This window comes from Eutrema salsugineum, unplaced genomic scaffold (genome assembly GCF_000478725.1).
Source record: "Eutrema salsugineum unplaced genomic scaffold, Eutsalg1_0 scaffold_11, whole genome shotgun sequence".
NCBI lineage: Eukaryota > Viridiplantae > Streptophyta > Magnoliopsida > Brassicales > Brassicaceae > Eutrema > Eutrema salsugineum.
In genome coordinates, this window is record NW_006256901.1 from 3,223,817 (window position 1) to 3,246,165 (window position 22,349).

Here is a 22,349-nt window from a genome sequence, read left to right on the forward strand (position 1 = left end):
AATAAAAGATTTAAATGCGAATGAGGAATGCAAGATAACAGAGAGACGTTCTAAACCCAACTCACGTACCACTTGAATCGGCGAACAACCAAACCCTTTCATTAGAAGGCTTTGGGCGGGGAAACCCAACTGCAAGACCAGAGGCGTTCCTCGAGGAAGATACTATCTCTTCTTGAGCTTCCGATTGACATACCGGTAGACAGACTTGAACATGAATAGAGCTATGAGGTGCCGTATAGCTCATCCGTCTTTTAGAAAGATTTCCTAATGAACCAACTATCAGGGAGATGTCTCGCCCGAACGAATTAGTTGGTACTAGAAATGTGAGAAAAAGTAAACATTCAGAGATGCTTCTTCTCCCTTCCAGCGCTTTTAAGCTCACTCCCTCAAGGCTTTGCTTTCTTCCTGGAGCCTTTCCGAGCGAGCCTCTGGGATCTAACAAGCTCTCGAGCCTTCTTTGCGCCGCCTTTCTTGTTTCGGAGAAATAAGTGGCTCGCGAGGAATATTCCAGATTATCCAGATGCTTATGCTGGGTGGAATGCCCCTAGCGAACCTGCAATTATAGTATTTTACGTAGCAAGCTTGCGTGTCAGTCTAGAAAGAATTCCTTGCCTTCCGCCGAGAACTCCCATTAGCGCTAGCCTGGCTAGGAGTGTGCTTTCCCCTCTTTTTGTCATCTCTGCAGCTTTCCAGATTTTGCCATTGGACCTCTCTTCCCGTGTGACTAGAAATGTTCAGTGACAACCTCTCAATTGTCAAGAAGGAAGTCACCCTCGAAGCCCCTTCTCTATCTCTAGGGCTCCAAGCCGGGCTGCTTCATTCAAGTGTAGGGTCGGGCTTTCATGACTTCTTTCGGAATCAACAATAGGCCTCTCTCACTCCTCACCGCAGCTGTGCATATCTTAACTAGTGGGCTTAGTCCGAAAAGAATATTGCCTGCACCACTCTTTCTTGGGTGTCATGTGGTAAGAGCAAACAGTCGCTACCCCCTGGTATGTGCCGCTTTCCTAATCAAAAGATAGGAGAGCACCCCTTCTCCCGAAGTTACGGGGTCATTTTGCCGAGTTCCTTCGACATGGTTCTCTCAAGCGTTTCTAGCCCTTATTATATTCGGTGATCATTCGGGTCTGGCTCAACTCTTAATGGATCTAACTATGCTGGACTTTGTATATGTTGACTGAAGCTCTCTTTTATTGATGGTAGTCTGCCTCGGTTCTGTGTAAAAGGGTTTTTCCTACTTTGTCCATTCCCATCTCTTTTTTCTTGGTTGGACCAACCGACACCAGCCAAATTTCTCCCACTGAATTCCAACTCGAGGTAAATGTCTAATTTTTCGGTCAGAATCTCGACAGTAATATCTCTGTTAGATTTTCACTATTATATAAATTTTCATAAACAATTATTTTAAAATTTTAAATATTTAAAATTAAAAATATATATTGTATGATAATATGAACAGAAAAGGTAAAATTATGTTTTTATATTCATACATTTTTTGGATTAATCAAATAGACGGATTAAAATTATGCTTTTATAATCGTGATCAAATTTATTAGAATTTTTTTTTTAAAAATAAATTTTATCTAAACACAAAAATAAATTTTATCGTTTATTAATAAATATTATAGATTTTTAAAAATGTAAATTACATTATAAAATTATATTTAAAACACAAAATTTCTCTTGCTGACGCATGGGATAAACTCTAGTTGAATCCAATAATTCCTCAAATAAATATGTGTTAACGAAATAACTCTCATTCTAAAACAAAAATCCTAAACGGCCTACGTTTAATGAAACACAACATCTGATTTGTTAAAAAAAAAAAAAACAGCATATGTTCATGATTTAGTGGCGAAATGACATTAGTTTCTGCCTAACTCAAGCCCATCAATATTCAATACCCATGACATTTTTTTAAAAAGTAGGTCTTTAGTTTGTCCCACATAATTTAGAAGGGGAAGCTGCACTATAAATAAGAGTCTTCATCTTTAATCACATTACGCGAGTTGTAAGCCCAGTTCAAATTATTCCTCAGCTGAGTTGTAAGCCCATAGCAAATTACGTGAGCGATCAACTCTAATTGGGCTTGTTTTTGGGCCTCAGTTTTTTAATAAGTCTACGTTTAGTTAAATAAAAGTACCGATTTATTTGTTAAAATTGTGTTTAGGTGGAAGAAAATGGGTCAGCCTAAAATTCTGGCGGCTTGCCACCGATCAATAGCACATAATTGGCTGATTAATTGTCTAGGCGGGCGTTGGAGCGAAATTTTTCTCAATCTGAGTTATAGTGATTCAATAATGGCAATGGAGGAAGTTGACTCGATTTCCGTTGAATCACTCTCTCTCCGCACTCTGGCTTCTATTAGGTCACTCATTATCAATATTGACACCCCCGACTTTGTAATTTCCTCAGTGTTCGACTTTCTTACTAGTTTTCTCAGCCGAGACGACCCGGCAATTCTTCGTCACGTCCTCAAGCTACTCTCCGACCTTTCCTTTGGTAGAAAGGAATTAGCAAAACAGATCTTTGACTCGGTCCTCTCCAACTTGCTCCGCCTTCAAAACTCCACAACCAATGCGAGCCACGGACGCGTCGCCCTGGAATCGCTTGCTCTTCTGGCGTCGATATCCGAGATGAACCCTAGCATTGCCACCAAGATTTCCAAAATCGACGGCGAGGTATTTGCGTCCATCTGCCTCGGAGCACCTATATCTTATCGAATGTGGCTACTTAGGAACGTGGAGAGGTTCAATGTCCCTTTGTCCGTACTTTTCACATTGTTTTTAGGGTTTACCAAGGATCCGTATCCTTATATCAGAAAAGTAGCTCTGGATGGACTGGTTTATATATGTAACGCTGGTGATTTCGATCACGCCTCTGCCGTACAAGGTTGCTATACTCGTGCTGTTGAGCTTCTAGGCGATGATGAAGATAGCGTCAGATCTTCTGCAGTTCGTGCCGTAAGTTTTCCTGATTGATGAAATTGCAGTTGAAAAAATATTGTTATTAGCTGAAAAATGCAAACATACCTGGTTAAGGTTGGTAACTGTTTGAATATGCAGGTCAGTACGTGGGGCAAAGTGTTGATAACATCCAAGGTAGAGATGAACAGAAGAGAGTGTACAGATGGTGTGTTTCTTCAGGTAACTAGCTCCTCTCTTACAAATTGATTTAGCATAAAGGCTGAAGTTTTTTATTGTATTTGCATACGAGAAACTGAGTAGCCACTCAACAATTTCTGTGGCGAAGACTTTATCAGATTGTTTCTCAGTGATCTTTAGGAACTACCCTAACCAATTTCCTGATGTTTTCTTATAAACATGTTTTCAGCTTTGTTCTATTGTGAGAGATATGAGTGTAGACGTGAGGGTAGAGGTCTTCAAGGGATTTGGGATAATAGGGGCTGCATCAGAAAGCATTATATTGCAAACACTTTCTAAAAAAGTATTGGGAGCCGAAAAAGGGAAGAAACCTCAGAATTGTCTTTCGACTGAATCAGCTGATGTCGCTGCTGCAGCTGGAGTTTTCATCCATGGTTTTGAAGATGAGTTCTACGAGGTATTCTTATGACGATAAATTTCCTTTGTCGTTTGTTTGTGCAAACCTCTTAAAGTAGGTTTTGTAGAAAATTATTTCATTGTTTCTGGAACTTATATATACGGTGTTTGCATGCGTCATTCTGAAGGTACGAGAAGCTGCGGTTGACTCATTCCACTCCCTCTCAGTAAATTCTATCAAATTCCCAGATGAAGCTGTATACCTAGTGATGGATATGCTATACGATGATTACATGGTTGTCAGGTTGAAAGCTTTAGAGGCATTGCATCATATAGCTGACTTGGGGAATTTGAAGATACAGGAAACTTATATGCCCGCTGTAAGTCACCATATTGTTTTGCCTTTTTTTCTTTCTTTCTATAGAGCTGGTTAGATAGAAAGCTAATGAATGCAGATGCAATATTTCTCTTGCAATACTCCATAAATTTGGTATAGGTCCAGGTTTTTTTGCAAACCACTTCCTATGGGTTTAGACCCCGCTGAAGTAGCTTCAGTGAATTTTTTGCCTTCTAGGGCCTAATGCTTAGTGAGACATTAAGGGATTTGCTACCAAACTAATATCAATGCCACTGGCTCCATGTATTGCATCTTTGTTCTATTTGACAATTTCTCTGCTATGAGTTATGATAAAGAACTACTGCTTGACTTTGCAGTTTTTGGATGCTATTGTTGATAGTTCTGAGAACATAAGAGTTACGGCTAGAAACATTCTTAAATTGGCAAAGCTGCCTGATCTGAAGCTGGTCACCAAATGTGTTGATGGTGTCCTAAAAAGTTTAGAGATATATCCACAGGTTGGTATACTTACCTAAACAAATCAAGTATCTTCTAATTGCATCAATTCTTTCTTTTTCTTCTTCTGAAACGTCAATTTTCTTCATATCCATACTAGGACGAACCTGATATCCTGTCTGCTCTTTTCCATTTCGGACAAAACCACACAAATTTCTTAGTCAGTATGATCAAGAAATTTTTTGAGAAGGTAAGCGAGCATTTTTTTTACTCTTTTCAGGTCTCGTCAACTATAATAGGCATACTAATCATTTCTTTGCATACTCTGTTATGCTCTTCAGTTAGAGGCAGCTTCTGTAAACAAATCTGGATTAATCAGCCGACAGGTATCAGCGTCTCTGATGCTGATAATCTCAGTCCCTCTCTCAGACAAACTAAGCGTGACTTCCATACCATCTCTGGCTTTTTCATATTCACTTGCAATGCTGGGGAAATTCTTATGTGCACTTCACGAGATGATGGACCAGGATATGCTTTTGGCTTACTTGACTCATTGCAGTATTCTTTCTGCTTCTTCGGGGACAGAATTCAGCAAGGGAGATAATTTTTTTCATGCATATAGGCACAACAATGCAGATCTTAGCGGAAATCCCGTCCTCATACCAAGCAAAGATATACATGCTGAGAGCAAACACATGGCTTCCAAAGCAGTACTGGAAAATAGAAAACAGGCAATGAAGTCTGTTGATTATATACTGTTAAAAATAAAGGCGGCCTGGTTCTTGTCACAATCAGGATGCTCAAAAGAAGCAGTTCGAGCGTTAAGGTAGTACAGCTTACAATCTGTTGCATTTCCAGCCTCTGTATTACTATTGTTTCATGTGTACTCTAATTAAATGTTTTTCTTGTCTTTTTGCCAAGGGCTTGCAAACAGGAATTGCAAACAGCCAATTTTTCAATCTCCAGTGGTGCATTAGAATTTATGTGTCAGTATGTTCACGTAATTGAACTTCTCGTTCAGGTGTGGCGTCATTTCGAATACTCAAGACACTCCAGAACGTGTAAATCTGTAGAACTAGAACTGTTGATAGAAGAAGTTGAGATAAAAGTGATGGAGATAAGGTGTAGATTCACAGGCCTTTCTACGGAGGTGTCACTAGTAATGGAGTTAGTAATTTTTGGTTGCTTGTTAAGGCTATATAAATCTGAGATATGTTGCCGCCTTAGATGCAAGAAGAAACTATCTTCAACAGTATCTCAATTACAGCTCCACCATGAACAACAATGCACCAAACCATCAGATTTTTTAACTGAAACTAAGAAGTCATTGCAAGAAATTGGGAGCTATGCAGAGATAAGTTGCTATAGACTGTTTGATCTCGTCAAGAAATACAATTGTTTCTCTCCCGAACAGTTTATTTTATCTGGTAATTTGCAGTGTGTCAGTGCAGAGCTCGAGGTTCCTGGTAATGGTCCTTACAGTCCGATTTCCTTTGTGGCTGGGCTACCAGTGGCTATACCGTGCGAGATCATGCTACTTAATGTGCCGAGAGATACCTGTATGTGGCTCAAAATATCCAGAAGCGATGAAAGTTGCCAGTTTGTGTACTTGGACCCAAACCTTTACAATGGAGATGAGAGAGAGAAGAGGTTCATGTTTAGTGCAGTAACTTACATGAACCCGAGGGCTAGTGTGTTCACATTGCGGGTCTCAATAGGTATAGAGTGTTCGTTTGAAGATGTTTGTTACAGAAAATGGCATCATGGTCCGAAGCATCCAGTGGCTTATCTGTGTAAGGAAAGAAAAGTTCACATTACCCTTGTTTCAAAAGCTTAAGCTCTCTATTAACCTGTCATGGCTATTTAAAGTGTTGTTGATTGGGGCTAAGCACCAGGAGAGATTAGGATTCTTGCATCGGTTGACATGGGATGTGCGATGCGGCTGAATATAGATTCGTATGCTTTGTTTCTTTTCAATAATCCAAAGCTCAAAGGATGGTTCGGTTTTACCCCTAATGGTCAAGTAGAGTTAGAACAAGATCCGAAATGTTACTATTTATGTCTTTGTAATTACTCAATATAAATAGCTTCCATCATCAGTATGTCTTCCCTGTTGTTGTTTCCTTTGTTTCCTCCGTTTCAGTCATTATGCTCCTGAGAAAAGAAATCACACACACAAAGCCAGTAAGAAGTCCTCACAAAAAGTAAATCAACAAGCTTTATGGATAAGAAGTCCTCACAAAAAGTAAATCAACAAGCTTTATGGATATGAACAGACTTGCTGAAACAAAATACTCAGAACAGAACTAGAACAAACTAAAGAACACACAAGAGACTCAATTCTACAAAATAGATTGATAGAAGAAGAACAGACACGTTTTTGATTCTAGACACAAACACAAGAGAGCAGATCTGATGCAGAGAAGTTGAAAGACAAAACAAAACAAGGGGGTGAAAAACGTGATGCAGTGGCAAAACTAGATTTAGAGGGTTATGATGCAAACTAAACAGATTTAAAGCAATTTGTTTGTTGGTTTTCTTTTTCTGCAGAGAACAAAAAACAAAAATAGTTGATGAACAGATGCAGACACGAATCTAAGAAGATGAATAGATGAGACAGGATAAAGACTACCAAGCTTCTAAGTGTGCTCTAATACCATTTGATATGATCTTCCCAATGATTTGCACAAAGAAGCTGGTTTGAAGAGATAGAACACAAAAGTTGCAGAATAGTCTTTTGGTCTTGTAGAGAATAGATCGGCGAAGGTGTTGTCTCAGCAGCAGACCAATCATAAGAAATAGATGAGAGATGATAAAGATGCTGTTGTGTGCAATGAATCACTCTCAAGAGACAAAGAAATTTTCGACACAGTTTTGAAGAGAGAGTTTTTTTATTTGATAAAAATTTGATGATCCATTTAAAAGTACAAAGAAACTAAATGGAAAAACAGAAATGTAGTCAACAAGACTAATCTCGAAAATCAGAAAAATAATAAAATCTAAGACCATGTCCATAACCCCCTATGGGGTTCATCAGATGAAAAAAAAATTTTGGGAAGAACCTAGGTTAGTTTTGGGTTCCATTAGAGCAGGTCCATTAAGGGGTCATCCTGATTTTGGGCTCGAGTTCATATGCAAAACAGATTAAAAATAAATGATAATAAGTCCAACATGGAAGACTTGGTTCATCCGGACGAGCCCAACGACCCTGTGTCCGAGCCACGTGTCATTTTGTGAAAAAGGGAAATAATGAGTGGAAAAAAAATGTGAAGGGCAAAAATTTCATTTTCTCTCTTTCCCCAATTTTAGGGTTTTCTCATATCTTCTGTGGCGACTGTGTGGGCGATTTCGTCGAAGCGGTGTTTTCCGGCGAATAATCCTGGTGAACCGGCCATCCAAGCATCGCCCTTCCGTCGATATCATCCATGTTAGCGTCTAGACTTCGATTTAGGTAATTTTCATTTCGATTTCGAGTATTTAGGGTTTCGGATTTTTTTAGTGGAAAAAGAAAGTTGAAATCTGGGTTGTTTTTCATGAAATTAGGGTTTATTTGGTGTTCATACTTACTCTTTTATACCTGTAATCGAATTTGCATGTCGAATTTTGTAGATTTGGGGAAAAATTGAGTCGGTGAAATTAGGGTTTTTAAAATTGGAGAAAAATTTTGGGGCTTTGTTTTGGGGTTGCAATTGGGGTGTAATTCATTGAATTTAGCCTGTGATTAAACTATTTCGGAAACGATTTCATGGTTTGAAGATTTCAATCTGAGTTTTGGTTTCGATGTTATTAGGGTTTTCAAAAATAGGGGATTATTTCGGGCTTCTGGTTTTGATTCGAACTAGTGTGAACTGTAACAGTTTTTTTCATTTATCATTTTCATTTATATTTTGTATTTTTCTAACCATCATCGTCATCTCCTTTCTTATCTCAGTCAGATATAAAATGGAGACGCCGATGCATACTTGCTGAAAAGCTTTCCTCCTTGCTTCAGCTCTTTTCTGTTACGATGCTATCAATCGCCACCGAGGTTGACGAATTCAGTTGGTGATTTATCGTATTTTACTATGCAGGTTTAGGGTTTTTGGAGTAATGATCTTGTATTGAAATGAACAAAACTCGTGTGAACTGAAATGTGAACTGTAATGATAATCGAATGTTTAGGGTTAAGTAGTTTCTTGTTAGTCTCGTTTTCAAGTATTGTTTTCGTGGTTTACATATGTTTGTAGCTTTTAGGGTATGTAACTCAACTGATCAAAATCGTGTTTTGTGGACAGAGTATGCCAAGTTACAGCAGCGGTTCGTCTGAGGAAGAGGTGCCTTATTGGGCTTACGTGGATGCCACCTATGGCATCCCAGAGAAGTGCTTCTGTGGCCTGGTTGTGAAGCTCAACGAAAATGAAGCCGGACGGAAGTATTATTCTTGCCCGGAATGGATTAATGAGGTAAGTTGTCTGAGTTAATTAGTGTGAGTTAATTAGTTTGAAGTTCCTTACCTAAAAGTTTGTTTTGACTGTAGGGCTCATTTGACCACATTCACCAATGGTGGGATCATGCAGTTACAGAACAGTGTGAAATCCTCGCGACAAGGATAGAGAAGCAGCATGAAATGATCTTCAGCGTTGATCGGGGAAGAATGCACTCTGTTGATCCAGCCATAGGAGAGGTCCGTTCGGAGCAAGCAAGGCTTCATGAAGAAGTCCGTGAGGAGTTAACAAGGCTGCAGGGAGAAGTGCGGTTTTTGAAGGACCACATTGGTACTCAAGGTGAAACCTTATCAATGCTTTTCTTTTTTTTTGTGTTATTGCACTGTTCGCATATATCTGTAGTGATTAGGAACCGGTCTTTTTTTTTGTGTTATTGCATTTAGTAGTAAACTAGTCTTTGTCTTAACTATCTTACAATCGGCTGAAGTACCACCGGTCTTTTTTATTCTTTTTTGCTGAGGTTCATTTGGACACTGGCGGGAACAAGGATTGACTTCATTGCATATGGTTCTTTCCAATGGGGTTCATCCCAAATAAAAAATTATTAAATTATTTTTTTGTAATTTTTTTTATAAAGAAATTAATTTAAACACACAGTTATTATCAAAGAAAATTAATTCATTACAAATAATTTTAAAACATACAATAGAAAAGAAAACAATTTATTACAAGAAAATTAAAAACATACAATATTTGAAATATAGAAATACTTAAAACATTTGTTCTACATTTAAGAAGTACCAAATTTATTCCAGAGATTTTCGATTAAATCCGCTTTCAATCGTTCATGTATCTCTTTGTCACGGATTTTGTTTCGTTTCACCATCATCAAATTTGAGACATTTGTAGGCATATTTGTAGAATACGTCCTATCGACATGCGAATTTCTGGTTCCTTCTGCTTGTTCGAATTTTTCTAGATTGTATATAGTGTAGCCATGTCGTTCTTTTTCTACTATCATATTGTGTAATATGATAGAGACCCGCATAATCTTGCCCATTTTTTCTTTATCCCAAAAAAGAGATGGATTTTTTATTATTGCAAATCTAGCTTGCAGAACGCCAAAAGCCCGCTCCACATCTTTTCGGACGGATTCTTGAGATGTTGTGAATAACGTTTTTTGGCTCATTGAGGAAGATGAATTGATTGTATAAATGTTGTCCATTTCGGATAAATACCGTCTGTGAGATAGTATGGAAAACAGTACTCATTACCGTTTACCCAATATCTCATTTTTGGAGCTCGACCATGCAAGATGTCATCAAAAACTGGTGAACGATCAAGAACATTAATATCATTTAATGTACCTGGAGGTCCAAAAAATGTGTGCCATATCCAAAAATCTTGTGATGCTACTGCCTCTAAAACGATTGTCGGTTTTCCTGACCCGCGTGTATATTGTCTTCTCCATGCGGTTGGGCAATTATTCCACTCCCAATGCATACAATCGATGCTTTCTATCATTCCGGGAAAGCCCCGTTGCTCTCCAATGTCCAGTAAGCGTTGAAGATCATCAGGTGTGGATCTTCTCAGATACTCATCTCCGAACAAGGATATTATACCCTCAGTGAAATGTTCCAAGCATAACAATGCTGTACTAGCACCGAGCCGGAGATATTCGTCAACTGCATCAGCTGCGGTACCATATGGCATCATATGAATTGCTGTCGTACATTTTTGTAGAGGAGATAGACCTAATCTTTCGGTGGCATTTCTTTTTTGCAAAAGTACGGAACTTCATTGGAGAGTCGGCCAAAAATATGCATGAACAAATCCTTGTTCATTCTAAAACGGCGTCGGAGTATATGTGACGGGTAAGTTGCATCATCACTGAAATAATCGTTCTATAACCGGTAGTGGCCTTGTTCACGCTCTCTTTCAATGTATGTTGATTAACGATATAATCAAAGATGGCATCAAACTTTTGATCAAAGATGTCATCAAATGCATCATCAAATGCATCATCCAATCCATTGCTTGATGATGCTGCCATAATATTTGTATTTAGATGTTTGTGATGAGAGATAAAGAGAGAAAGAGTTTGTGAATAGAAACGAATTTGACCAAGTATGAGATTTGAGAAGGGTTTTGTGTTTGATGATAACACCGTATTTTGACAACTTTTATGGATCGTTTTGAAATACTTTTTCTATGTTTTTAATTACTTTTAAGTACTTTTATCACATTTTTCTAGTATTTGTAGTTTCAAGACTCTTTTCAGGTAACTTAGGGATAAGCTTAACAAAATGGATAGAAGACCAGATTTCAGCTCAGAGTCAAACCGTCAGAAGTTCACCCCCGATTGAAGGCCTTCTCACCATCTGATCCAGCTCAAATTTGGAGATCTCAAAGATGGAAGTATCAGCTTTCCAGCACACTTTACAGCTTGGCAATCCAGCAGTTCAATCAAAAGATACGCGAAGAGCAAGATGTCCCGTAAACCAGCCGGCAAGCGTTTCCACCCGCAACCAACAGGCCATTCCCCGCAGTCACAGCCATCCCGACCGCGGCCAGCCATCCATTCCCCGCGGTCACGCACTTCCCGACAGCGGCCAGCTAACTCCGAGTTTGAAAGCCCATTTCTGAAGTCCGTATCATTTTCCCAGCCTCAATTCTGGAACCCTAGACACCAGAGAGTATTGGAGACTATAAATACATGTCATTTAGGTCGTTTTTTAAGAAGAGAGAAAAAGAGACGAAATACTTTACAGAAATTTTACTTTAAGCTTTGTTTTTAGGTTTTAGGGAGAGAGAGATCTATCTCTTGAACCCTTGTTCTTTCTTTTTCAATTTCGGTTTCTGTACTACTTTTTAATACTATGTTATTGATTTCGTTCATCATGTCTGAGTAGTTTTATTGTTGGGTCTAAGGGGTTTTTGATGGGGATATATGTGTTCGATGAGGATTCCATGAGCTTTTGAGCCGAATCTTAGAACTTTTTCTTCTGAATTCGTTTTAACTGCATGAGAGTAGCGTCATGAACTACAATCTGATCCAGATTCTTGTTGACACAAAAGTGTTCATCCGGTGTCAGATCTAGTTTGGGAGAGCAAAACAAACATAGGAGTGGAAACCTACCTATGGGCGATTTGTAAATGTTGACGAGTTTTAAACATAATGCACGTCCTCTTTTCCAGGGCCAGAGTGGAAACCTACTGGTCAGGGTTAAGAGAGATAGTTGTCTATGATCACGACAGTGGCGTATTCATATGTCCGTGACTCCAGTTCGAAAAGTTTAAGCTAAGATCTTATCAAATTTACTCTCTAGCAATGTTTTGAATCATTCATACCCCTGAGAAAACTTCCCTGAACCCCAGTGCTTTCTTTTCTATAGATTTACACCGTTTTATTTCAAGATTTAGTTCATTATTTTCATTCTCTTTCAATCGATTTTCATTTAAGCAATTAGGTATAACCGTTTTTCTCGTTTTTACTTGTTTTTGTTAAGTTTAGTTATTAGGTCATTTTAATTACCGTATTTTCTCTTTAAGATTCGTTTTTACGTTTTAAACACACCACCAAAACCCTCACAAAACTCGCCTGATTCTAAACTTCTTTACTTTATATTTCTTTCGAAGGCTTTTGCAGGAAAGATCCTCTTTCCCTGTGGATTCAATCCCTAAGTACTACAATCGATCAGCTGTGCACTTGCGGCTATTAATTTCATTTAGGGTAAAACTTGACACCCTCACCACGACCACATCATTTGATAAAGAGTTTTTTGTTTAGTTGGGAAAAGAGTTTTGTGTTTGACAAAGGGTTCAAGAATTTTTTTGAGGAGGAAAGATGAAGTGATTTGAGAATAATATGCGGAAGAAAGAAATTTGCTATGAATGAACATACAAATGTTTGAACACATATAAATACACGGCTGAAAGTTAAAAGATGTGGCTACAATGCTAGTTGGGAACATATAGTCAATATTACAAAATAAAATATGCGGTTACAAGGGAATACAACAAAAGCATTTGGCCCCTCGAATATTAGAGCAAATGGTCACGGACGTGTCAGGGTTCTTGTAGTGGCCAACTTACTGTGACACTTCCTGCAAAAAAAACGTGAAGATCAGAAAGCATAATGTGGATGTAAAATAACGAGTGTAAATGGAACAACATAGCAACACATATCAAAAACAAAGCAACAATTTGATACATGAAAGATCATATTCTCTCAAGGCAAAGATACTTGAAAGATACCAAATAGAAGTGCATACTTAAGAAAAAAAACCATCACAAACCAAAGCTCATACTAAAACAACAGCACTAATTAAACGAAAATGCAAAAAAACAAAAGTCCAAACCATACCAAATGATAAGTTTTAACCTAAAGACCATACATAGCACTAATTAACTTCTTTTTTAGTGCGATTTCAATCTCAGTTAGCGGTTCAGGCTTAGCTAAAAGGCTCTCAAGAATCCTCTTGTCCCTAATCTTCTCTTTCAATTCTAGATCCTTTTGTTTCATGTCCCACATAGATGAAAAGTCCTTCATATCCTTGCTTTCAGCCTTAACACCGCCTGCTTTCTTCGCATTGGCCTTCGAAGCCTTGACACCAGGCGGTCGAGCCTCAACCTCATTTTCATTGACGCTTCCAGGCATCGACGTTGAGGACTGTGCCGAGTCTTCCACTTTTCTTTTTTTTGCTGATGCACCATCCTTTTCTGAGCTGGTCGTGCACCATTTCTGATCAAACCTCAACTCTCTCCAGGCGTGTTCGAGTGCAAACTTTATGCCGTAGTCATTGAAGAAAATCGCATGCGCAAGCTTCATCACATCATTTTCATTCTGACCGCTAGTTTTTTTCCTTCTGCACAGCCGTGTAAGAACCCACAAATTTACACACGTGGTCATTAAGCCTTCCCCAGCGTTGCTTACACTGCGACCATTCTCTTCTTGGCAGTCCTACGATATCTGGGCATGCGTTGTAATAATTTTGGATCCTCTAGAACGCACCAGCCTTTTGTTCGTTGCCCACTATTGGAGCCTTGCTAGTGTTGAGCCACGCACTAATCAGGAGCAAGTCTTCCTTCGGAATCCATATTTTTCTCTTCAATGAAATATCAGAAGGATCATCAGATTCTTGTGTGCTAAACAAAGGAATGTCTGATGATCCTAACTCTATGCACGGAGAGTAAGTATTTATCAGGGTTTAACTTACTACTTAAAAGTTGAACAAACCCTTCAGAGTGCGTAAATGAGTTCTGAGAATCCATGTTAATGAAAGAAAGAGTATGAGAAAGGAAGTAAAGAGAGTCACCGAGTAAAAGAGTGAAAGAAAGAGTATGAAAAAAGAGTGAAATGAAAGAGTGTAAATAAGTGAAGAGAGTCACCGAGTAAAAGAAAGAGTATGAGAGAGTGGAAGAGTGAAAGAAAGACTGAAGAGAGTAAAAGAGAGTCGCAGTATAGAAGTATAAAAGGAAAGGTATTTGTTAAAAGAGAGTAAATAGATTTATGGTTGAGTATCTTTTATGTGTCTTTATGATAGTGGTTATGTGTCTTTTAAGTGTTGGTTGAGTGTCTTTTAATTTGTGGTTGAGAGTGTTTAAGACGGTATTCAAGTTTTCGAACAAGTTTTAGAGTTTTCGAACAAGGTGTATATTATTACCTAAACCTAACATGTCCTATCAAGCATTAAACACAACGAAACCACGTTTCAAACACACAACCTAATCATGTTACAACTAAACTTCTCAACAACCCATTAAGTTACAAGAGAACTAACCTTGTTCGGTGCACCATATGCCATCAGTCAACCATATGCCATGAAGTCCAACCCTTGTACCCGTAGAGTCCAAATTATCCTCACCAAAAAGATTAAAAGAGACCATTAAAACAACTACATTACTTGACCCGAAGTTAAATACTTAATGTTACACTACTTACTAATCAATGCTAGCCATTTCTAAACCCTAAAGATATATGCGAACAGTGCAATAATACAAATAAAGAACAGCATCGAGAGACTGTCACCTTGAGTACCAATGTGCTCCTTCAAAACCCTGACTTCTCCCTGAAGCCTTGCTAGCTCCTCACGGACTTCTCCCTGAAGCCTTGCTTTCTCCTCACGGACTTCTCCTATGGCTGGATCAACAGATTTGATTCTACCCCGATCAACACTGACGATCAGGTCCTGCTGCTTTTCTATCCTTGTCGCGAGGATTGTGCACTGTTCTGTTACCGCATGATCCCACCATTGGTGAATGTGGTCAAAAGTGCCCTACATTCATTACAAACTGTTAGCAAAGAATAACATAAAGATTGAACTTCAAACAAAGCAATAGACAAAACTTACCTCATTAATCCATTCCGGGCAAGAATAATACTTGCGTCCGGCTGCGTTTTCTTTGAGCTTCACAACCCAGTCACAGAAGCACTTCTCCGGTATGCCATAAGTGGCATCCGCGTAAGCCCAGTACGAGACCTCTAAACCTTCCTCGGATGAATCGCTGCTGTAGCTTAGCATTCTCTGTCCAGAAAATAATATGATCAGTAGTATACAAACATAAACGCTACATAACATATAAAGTTTGATCTACCAATGCAAACGTCAACAGCAAAACATTTGAGTTAATCATCTATAAATGTAAATACCAAAACATAAACAGCAAAACGATACATACAAGTAACTAGTAAACCCTAAACCATCGATAATATCATATACTTATCAATACCGTCCATGTAAAAACAGAAAGAACATTTCAGTTCATCTTCGATAATGTCATACTTAATTTCAGAAATACAATATGATCGTATCATATAATCATATATATATCAACCACCAAATGATTTAAAAGCCAATCATAAAAGCGCGATTAACCATATGAATTCACACGATATCCTAAAAAAATAATCATCTCCGTAAATGGCTTTTAACATACACACGCATGTTGATAATGGATTAAGTGAATCCCAGTTTGAATACCAACAAAAAGCCCCAAATAATCCCCCAATTTGGAAAAACCTAATTTCATCGCAACATAATTAAGCACATAAATCTTAAAACCATGAAATCGTTTTTGAAATAGGGGTATGACGGTTGTAAATCAATGAATTTAACCCCAATTGCAACCCCAAAAGAAAGCCCCAAATTTTTTTTTACATTTTTAAAAACCCTAATTTCAACGATTCAATTTTTTTTCCAAATCTCCCAAATTCATGACGCATAATCGATTTGGGATATCAAAGAGGAGACACGAACCTCTAATTCACCCTAATTTCACAAAAAAATTCCCCAATTTCAATCGTTTTTTTCCCCAAAAATCGCAAACCCTAAATTCCCAAAATCAAAAACAACAACTCGAAATAGAAAAAACAGACGCTTACCTGGATGATGGGGACAGAAGGGCGATGCTCGGATTACATCTCCACCTGAAATAATCGACGGAAGCGGCGGTTGCGACGGAATCACCGAGAATCGCCGGAGGAGACGATGAGAGAAACAAAGACTCGGGGAAAGAGAAAATGATTTTTTTCCCCTTGAGTTTTTTTCCCCCGCAAAATTACGCTTATTTCTCTAAGTATATAATTTTAAAAGTGACTCTTGGACTTCATTTTCATCACTCCTCTTGGGCAGAAAATTAGCTAATTTATTTTGGGCCTTATTGGATTCTTTAACATGCTCAAAAGGAGCTGGACTTGATAGATAATATTCCCAATTGGCTTGTGAATGTTTTCTAGCCCAAAAAACATCTTGACTTCACTTGAATGACCCTTGATCTTGTCTGGTTGAAATTTCTTGCTGGGCTTTGGGTCTTGATCAACAAATGAGAGATTTGAATGTGATCCACTTGCCTCATTAAAAACATTTCTTTGGAAAATCCATTGGGACAAAACCAAAGATAAAGAAAAAAGAGTACAAATGGACTACATGCACATTTGTTGATGCCTGGATCAAACATTGTTGTTGGACTGATCCATTTCTCCTTAGTTCGATTAACTGGTACACACATTATCTCCTCAGCATTATGCTCATCCGCAGGTGCAAGCTCAGCTACAAGCTCAGTATCAAGCTCCTCTTTCTTGGTGATGCTCAGGATCAAATCAATAAGAAACCAGAGGATAAGTTGTTTGGTGATTTTGTTGACCTCTCCAAGTTTTTTTTTAATCTAATGTTAAATTATACTCATAAGAAAAAAATATCGTTTTTTGCAACTTTAGTTTAGGAAAATTTTCTGCAAAATTTGAAAGAAAAAAAATCTATGTTTACCTAGTGGCAACCAGGTTTGTCAACCTTCTTCATATCTCCTGTCTCCGGTATCTCGAATGGTGCTAAGATGGTTTCCGATATTTTTTGTCGATCAACTTCGTCAGCATGTGGGTTGTAGAAGGTTGTCCGCCATGCTTTCTTTAGTTCCTTTCTCTCCAGAGTGAATGGACCGAAGTTTGAAATGCATACCTTATAAGATACGCTGTTATGCGATCATACGAAGGGTTTGTAATCAGTTCCACCATATGTGTCCACTCCTGACTGAAATGATTCTGTGGAAGGCCTTTCACCAAATTTCCCCATACTTCCTGTGAATAAGGGCATGAGAAAAAGAGGTGATCATGTGTTTCTATTGGTTCAAAGTTCAAATTCACTTCTGGACGAGCCGATAGTATGTAAAATCCACAATTTTTTCTACTTCAAAATTATAGATTCCATTTTTTTATGTTGACTTTGATTATTAAGGATTATTTTTTTTGTGAACCAAAAAAATGATACTTAATATTTTAAAAATAAATAGTATCGAATTTAGGATATGTTGACATTGTTTTCTAAAAAATGATAATTTTTTTTTGTTGACTTAGAAAGTAACAGATTAATCAAGTACACTTAAATATTAACTAGGAGAGAACCCACACATATGCGCGGATCTTGTTTTAATTTATATTTTAAATAATACATTTTTAGAATTTGTTTTAAATTATATTTTTACCATCATTTTTTCGTTTAAAATATTTATATTTTCTTTGATTTCTTCTAGATGATACACTATTTGTAATCTCTTCGACATGAATTGTGCCAAATAATCCGATTTTTCTCCTACGGTAATGAGAGACTAAGGATCTACTATTTTAATTTATGTATAAAAACGTAATATCTCATAGAAAAATTTATCATTTTGAGTTTTTTTGGTTATATATATTTTATTGATTCCATTTTTAAAATTTTTTTTAAAAAAACTTTGTATGACATTTTGATGTATCTACTCTTCTTTTTTACTATTACTTTTTTAATAACTTTTATTTTTATAATCGTTTATTGAATATTTAGTCTTATAATTTTATTAGTAAGAGTTTTATATAGGATTATTTAAAACTTCTTAACTTATTCAGTCTCATTATTTTTTTTTCTCTTACATTAAAATTTAATTATATTTTTAGTTTGAAAATGTAGTTTAAATCACTTGGAAAAAGAAAATAGAATGGTGATTTAAAAAATCTTGTATTATATAATATTTTTAAGTTTTGATATATTTAAAATAAAATAAAATTTTATTTATTTCAATAATTTTGTTCATATACATATTAATATTTATTAATGTGCCTTAATGTTTTTCTTTAAGTGTTATTAATGTGCTTTAATGTTTTTCTTTAAGTGTGATTAATAAATATTTTTCTTTAAATGTAATTAATTATTTATTTTATTAAGATTTTAAATGGATAGGTGGCGCTTTCTCTAATGCTGATGTGGCAAGCAGATGGAGAAAGTTGACCAAGTTTTATATATAAGATTAGGAGATGTTTCTTTTTCAGTTTTGACGATCTTAGAGTGTATACTAGTTGTAGATCTCATTCTCATCATCTTCTTGGAAAATCTCTCAGATAGACAAAAGGATCCAAAAAAACGTCTATGGTATACGCTGGCAGCAAAAAGGATGTCGGGTCTCATGAAGCTACTAAATGAAAGACGAATCAAATGGAAAGAGTGGATTTTCGGAGAAAATAAAAAATAAAAAGGAAAGCTCATCATGATTTTTCGTTTTGCAGTGAATAAACCAGATACAGTTCCTACAGAACCTTGCTCATGTCTCTTTTAATTTCTCTTTACAGAATCAACTGAATTCACTTTTATATTCTTTCAAATTAAGGCTTCACTCAGTCTTATTGAACTTGTAAAACCTGCAACTAATATTCAGATATCTTTACCATCATCAAGGATCCAATCAATAAAGAAAGCTTTCTTTACCTCCCGTTGCAATCTGGATGTAAACCTGTTTTTTCAAGGAAACTATAACCAAAATGTAATGTAGCTTTGGTGATCATGAACAACAAAGAAAATGATGGAAGGGATGTTTGCTTTTTTGATGGTGCGTTAGTATGCTGTTGCATAGAAAATATTGTTGAATGAAAAAAAAGATATTGTTGAATGATTCATTAGGAAATAAGCTAAAATAATACCATTAATGTTGTAGTCAAAGTTCAAAATCACATGAACCGAAACATTTTTTTTAGACAAGTATAAATTATATACCATTTTTGAAATACAACTCCTACGAAGTAGAAGAACCCTTCATCCAAACATTCTAATTTATAAATCAAGGGTTAATTTTCCAAAAATATAGATTTAACCAAAATTCAAAAATAAATAAAGATATCAAAACCCGAAAAGAAAGAGAGCTTTTTGGGCAAGTAACTAAACGGGTGCGTTTTGGCATTTTGGTAACTCATCGAGAGATCAGAACCCACAAGTAGAATAACCCATTCTTCCTCAAGGTCTAAAGCTTCTCAAATCTTCTCTCTACGCACGTCAAAACCAATCGCGAGATTATATTCATCTTAGTTTCTTGCATCTCCGATACATCTTTGTTGCTATTGATTTGATTTTTCGATTTTTCAATTTCCGTCGAAGACAATTTTCCGATCGATGAACTTGTCAAAGCGCCTGGCTCTGTTAGGGGCCCAATCCGCGCTTTCCATCGCTAAACCTCGAGGTCTCGGCTCCTCTTACGGCTTGATTGATCGTCGTCCGTTTCAGTATCGCCAAATTTCGGAGCTTACTAAAGCTAATGGGAAGCGTGCATTTCTCGTCGATACATTGGCTCTGGTAAATGTTATCTATCTTCATTCTCTCCTATATACGTACCAGATCTAGGAGAAAGCAACGAATCTTTGTAGACTTGGGTTTATATTGAGGTTTTTGTTTTTGTGGTACTTGAGGAGTCACATGTAGCTTCTTGGGTTTTAATTGAGGGATTTGTTTCTCTGAAATGTGAGGAGTCAAATTTAGGTTCTTAGGTTTATATTGAGGTTTTTGTTTCTACGAAACGTGAGGATTCACAAGTAGCTTCGTGGGGTTTATATTGAGGTTTTTGTTGTTGTGAAACGTGAGGAGTCACAAGTAGCTTCGTTGGTTTATGTTGAGGTTGTTTTTTTTTTTATGTTTTTTCTATAAAACGTGAGGAGTCACAAGTAGCTTGTTGGGATGTTTATATTGAAGTTTTTTGTTTCTGTGAAAAGGTGAGGAGTCTCGAAGCTCAAGGTGTTCCATCCAAACAAGCTGAGGCGATTACTTCTGCCATCACCGAGGTGTTGAATGATAGCTTGGAAAATGTCTCTGAGTCTTTTGTTTCGAAGGCAGAAATGCAGAAGGTGATAGTTTCAATTACGGTTTTATCTGTGTACTATTGTGGAACCTTACTGTAGAAATTGTTTAAAGCTCACTTTTTCTTACTTGTGTCTTGTGGCTGGATGCAGATTGAAATGCTTCAAGACTCTAATCTGTCAAAGTTTAAATCTGAAGTAAAAAGTTCTCAGGTAACGTACACATGTTCTGGGTCGGTGTCTTGCATATAGTAGTAGTTGTTAATGATTAATATTAGTTCAGAACCTTGAAAATCTGTGGCTATTTTTATGGTTTGATGTAGAACAGTTGTTGATGTTGAAAAGTCATCTGAGCTTTCATGCGTTTTAGAATCTCAAATACCATTGTCTCATATACATTGTTGTTTAGGACTACGAAACTGGGTTGCTCGTTGGTATGTGGCACTACATGTGTGTGGGGACTTTGGTCCTTGCGTTTTACACCTCTATGTTCTCCCTTTTTGTTATTCTACATTTCTACTTACTTAATTAAGGAATGTTTTTTTCTCTCATTATGGATTAGTTTGAGAGGTTGTGTTACATTGAAATTCGAAGGTTCAAGTACTTGGTGGTGATACTGTGGGGAAGTTCATGTCTATTATAAGACATGGAAAGCTGCTTTTTTTATGTAATTTTTCTTTCGAACTTTTCCTGCATGTCTTTTTGTTGCAACTGATTATGAGTTGGAGTTCTAAGTCTTGTAGCTAGAAATACCGGTAAAATGGGTTGATTGCTTCCCATCTTATTTCACTTTTTTCATATCACTTTGTGCTAATTATCTCAATGCACAATAGCATTTTCCATGTGATTCATTAGTCAGTTTCCAACTTTTCTTCACTCGTTTTGCAGGAGCATCATTTTACTGTTTTGCAACGCGAGACAGAAAAATTACGAGGTGATATAGAGAAGATGAGAAGCGAGCTAAGGTTTGTGACCCCACTTTTCAAGCTAACCTGGGCTCACATTCTCAACATCTTCATATATATTTTTAGTAACCAATCTGAAACTAAGAAATCTCAGCTGAAACAGGTATGAAATTGACAAGGTAACAGCTGGACAACGCTTGGATCTAAATCTTGAAAGAGGGTATAAAAACTCCACATTTCTCACATTACTATTACCGATTTATCTGGCAGATTATTTGGTAATCTGATTTTGATTAATACAGTCGAATACGTGATGAGCTAGCTAATCAAAATTCCGAAACAACAAACCTCACAAACAAGCTTGATAGGGTATTGATTATCTCCTTAACTCATAAACTTCGTTATACACTTGTTCACGTTGAACTTGTGGAAGATGAGAAAACATAATATGTTTGTTCTTGCAGGAAATCCATGCCTTGAGAGCTCAATTAGAAGCTGCAAAATACGAAGTCATCAAATACTGCATTGGTACACTTGTCTCGATTTCAGCAGTTGGACTCGCTGTTCTTCGCATCATGATGTAAAGACCTATGTGCTTAAACCAGATTGGTAGATTCTCATTCTTCTTAAAACCCAATATGTCATTTTTTTTTTTCATTTCTGGTGATCAGAAAATGAGAAAAAAAACAAAAAAAAACCAATGTTATTGTATTCGTGATCTCTTTGGCTAATCATTCTTGTTTAAAAATTTGCATTGAGTATTATGATCGATTCAATGATCCTTACTAGTATAATGCCTAAGAAAATTTCATGACGTTAAAATCAAAATCAATTGAAACTTAAAACATTACAATATCAAACATCTGCTAATTTGTGTCATTGATTCATCAACGAATCTTCGCAGTAATGTAAAACATCTGCTTATTTAGTCCTTACACTGATGTCTGTCTATATAACTACTTTCGTGGAAATGTCTTCTCAAAGGGGTAGAGTGTATTAGATGTCGATAATAGTGAAAATATTGTCATAGGTTGTTCTACAAAGACGTCATGAAAGCTTGGAGAATGAGTATGATAACGATAGAGAGAATCAATGAAGGAGAGAAGATACTCTTTTCTAAAATTGGGAAAAAAATTCAGT

General features: G+C 36.9%; 2 protein-coding genes and 1 long non-coding RNA gene across 6 annotated transcripts; 2 read left to right on the forward strand and 1 right to left on the reverse strand.

Annotated features, from left to right (window-relative positions):
- Positions 1-2,199: 2,199 nt before the first annotated feature.
- LOC18025825 (protein SIEL) lies at positions 2,200-6,392 on the forward strand. Of its 3 annotated transcripts, none has more exons than XM_024160672.1 (8): positions 2,200-2,963; positions 3,066-3,146; positions 3,334-3,561; positions 3,689-3,880; positions 4,215-4,355; positions 4,454-4,543; positions 4,635-5,119; positions 5,315-5,670. In XM_024160672.1, the coding sequence occupies exons 1-8, from the start codon at positions 2,301-2,303 to the stop codon at positions 5,364-5,366; spliced, it is 1,932 nt and encodes a 643-aa protein (XP_024016440.1). In that variant the 5' UTR covers positions 2,200-2,300; the 3' UTR covers positions 5,367-5,670. The 3 variants fall into 3 exon arrangements, with proteins under 3 accessions (XP_024016440.1, XP_024016441.1, XP_006409431.1); XM_024160673.1 differs by having other exon boundaries at positions 5,228-5,632; XM_006409368.2 differs by having other exon boundaries at positions 2,202-2,963; positions 5,215-6,392.
- LOC112089871 lies at positions 5,661-7,231 on the reverse strand. 2 transcript variants are annotated; one of them, XR_002901293.1, is made up of 3 exons: positions 6,951-7,231; positions 6,186-6,447; positions 5,661-6,082 (listed from the first exon to the last, which is right to left on the reverse strand). It is a non-coding gene; the product is annotated as an uncharacterized LOC112089871 (long non-coding RNA). The 2 variants fall into 2 exon arrangements; XR_002901294.1 differs by having other exon boundaries at positions 6,926-7,196.
- Positions 7,232-19,431: 12,200 nt separating this feature from the next.
- Positions 19,432-21,957, forward strand: LOC18025826 (protein FMP32, mitochondrial). The gene is made up of 7 exons (XM_006409369.2): positions 19,432-19,807; positions 20,221-20,352; positions 20,458-20,517; positions 21,193-21,269; positions 21,373-21,429; positions 21,512-21,578; positions 21,674-21,957. Exons 1-7 carry the CDS (start codon positions 19,628-19,630, stop codon positions 21,791-21,793), a joined length of 693 nt encoding a protein of 230 aa, XP_006409432.1. The 5' UTR covers positions 19,432-19,627; the 3' UTR covers positions 21,794-21,957.
- The last annotated feature ends 392 nt before the right edge of the window (positions 21,958-22,349 follow it).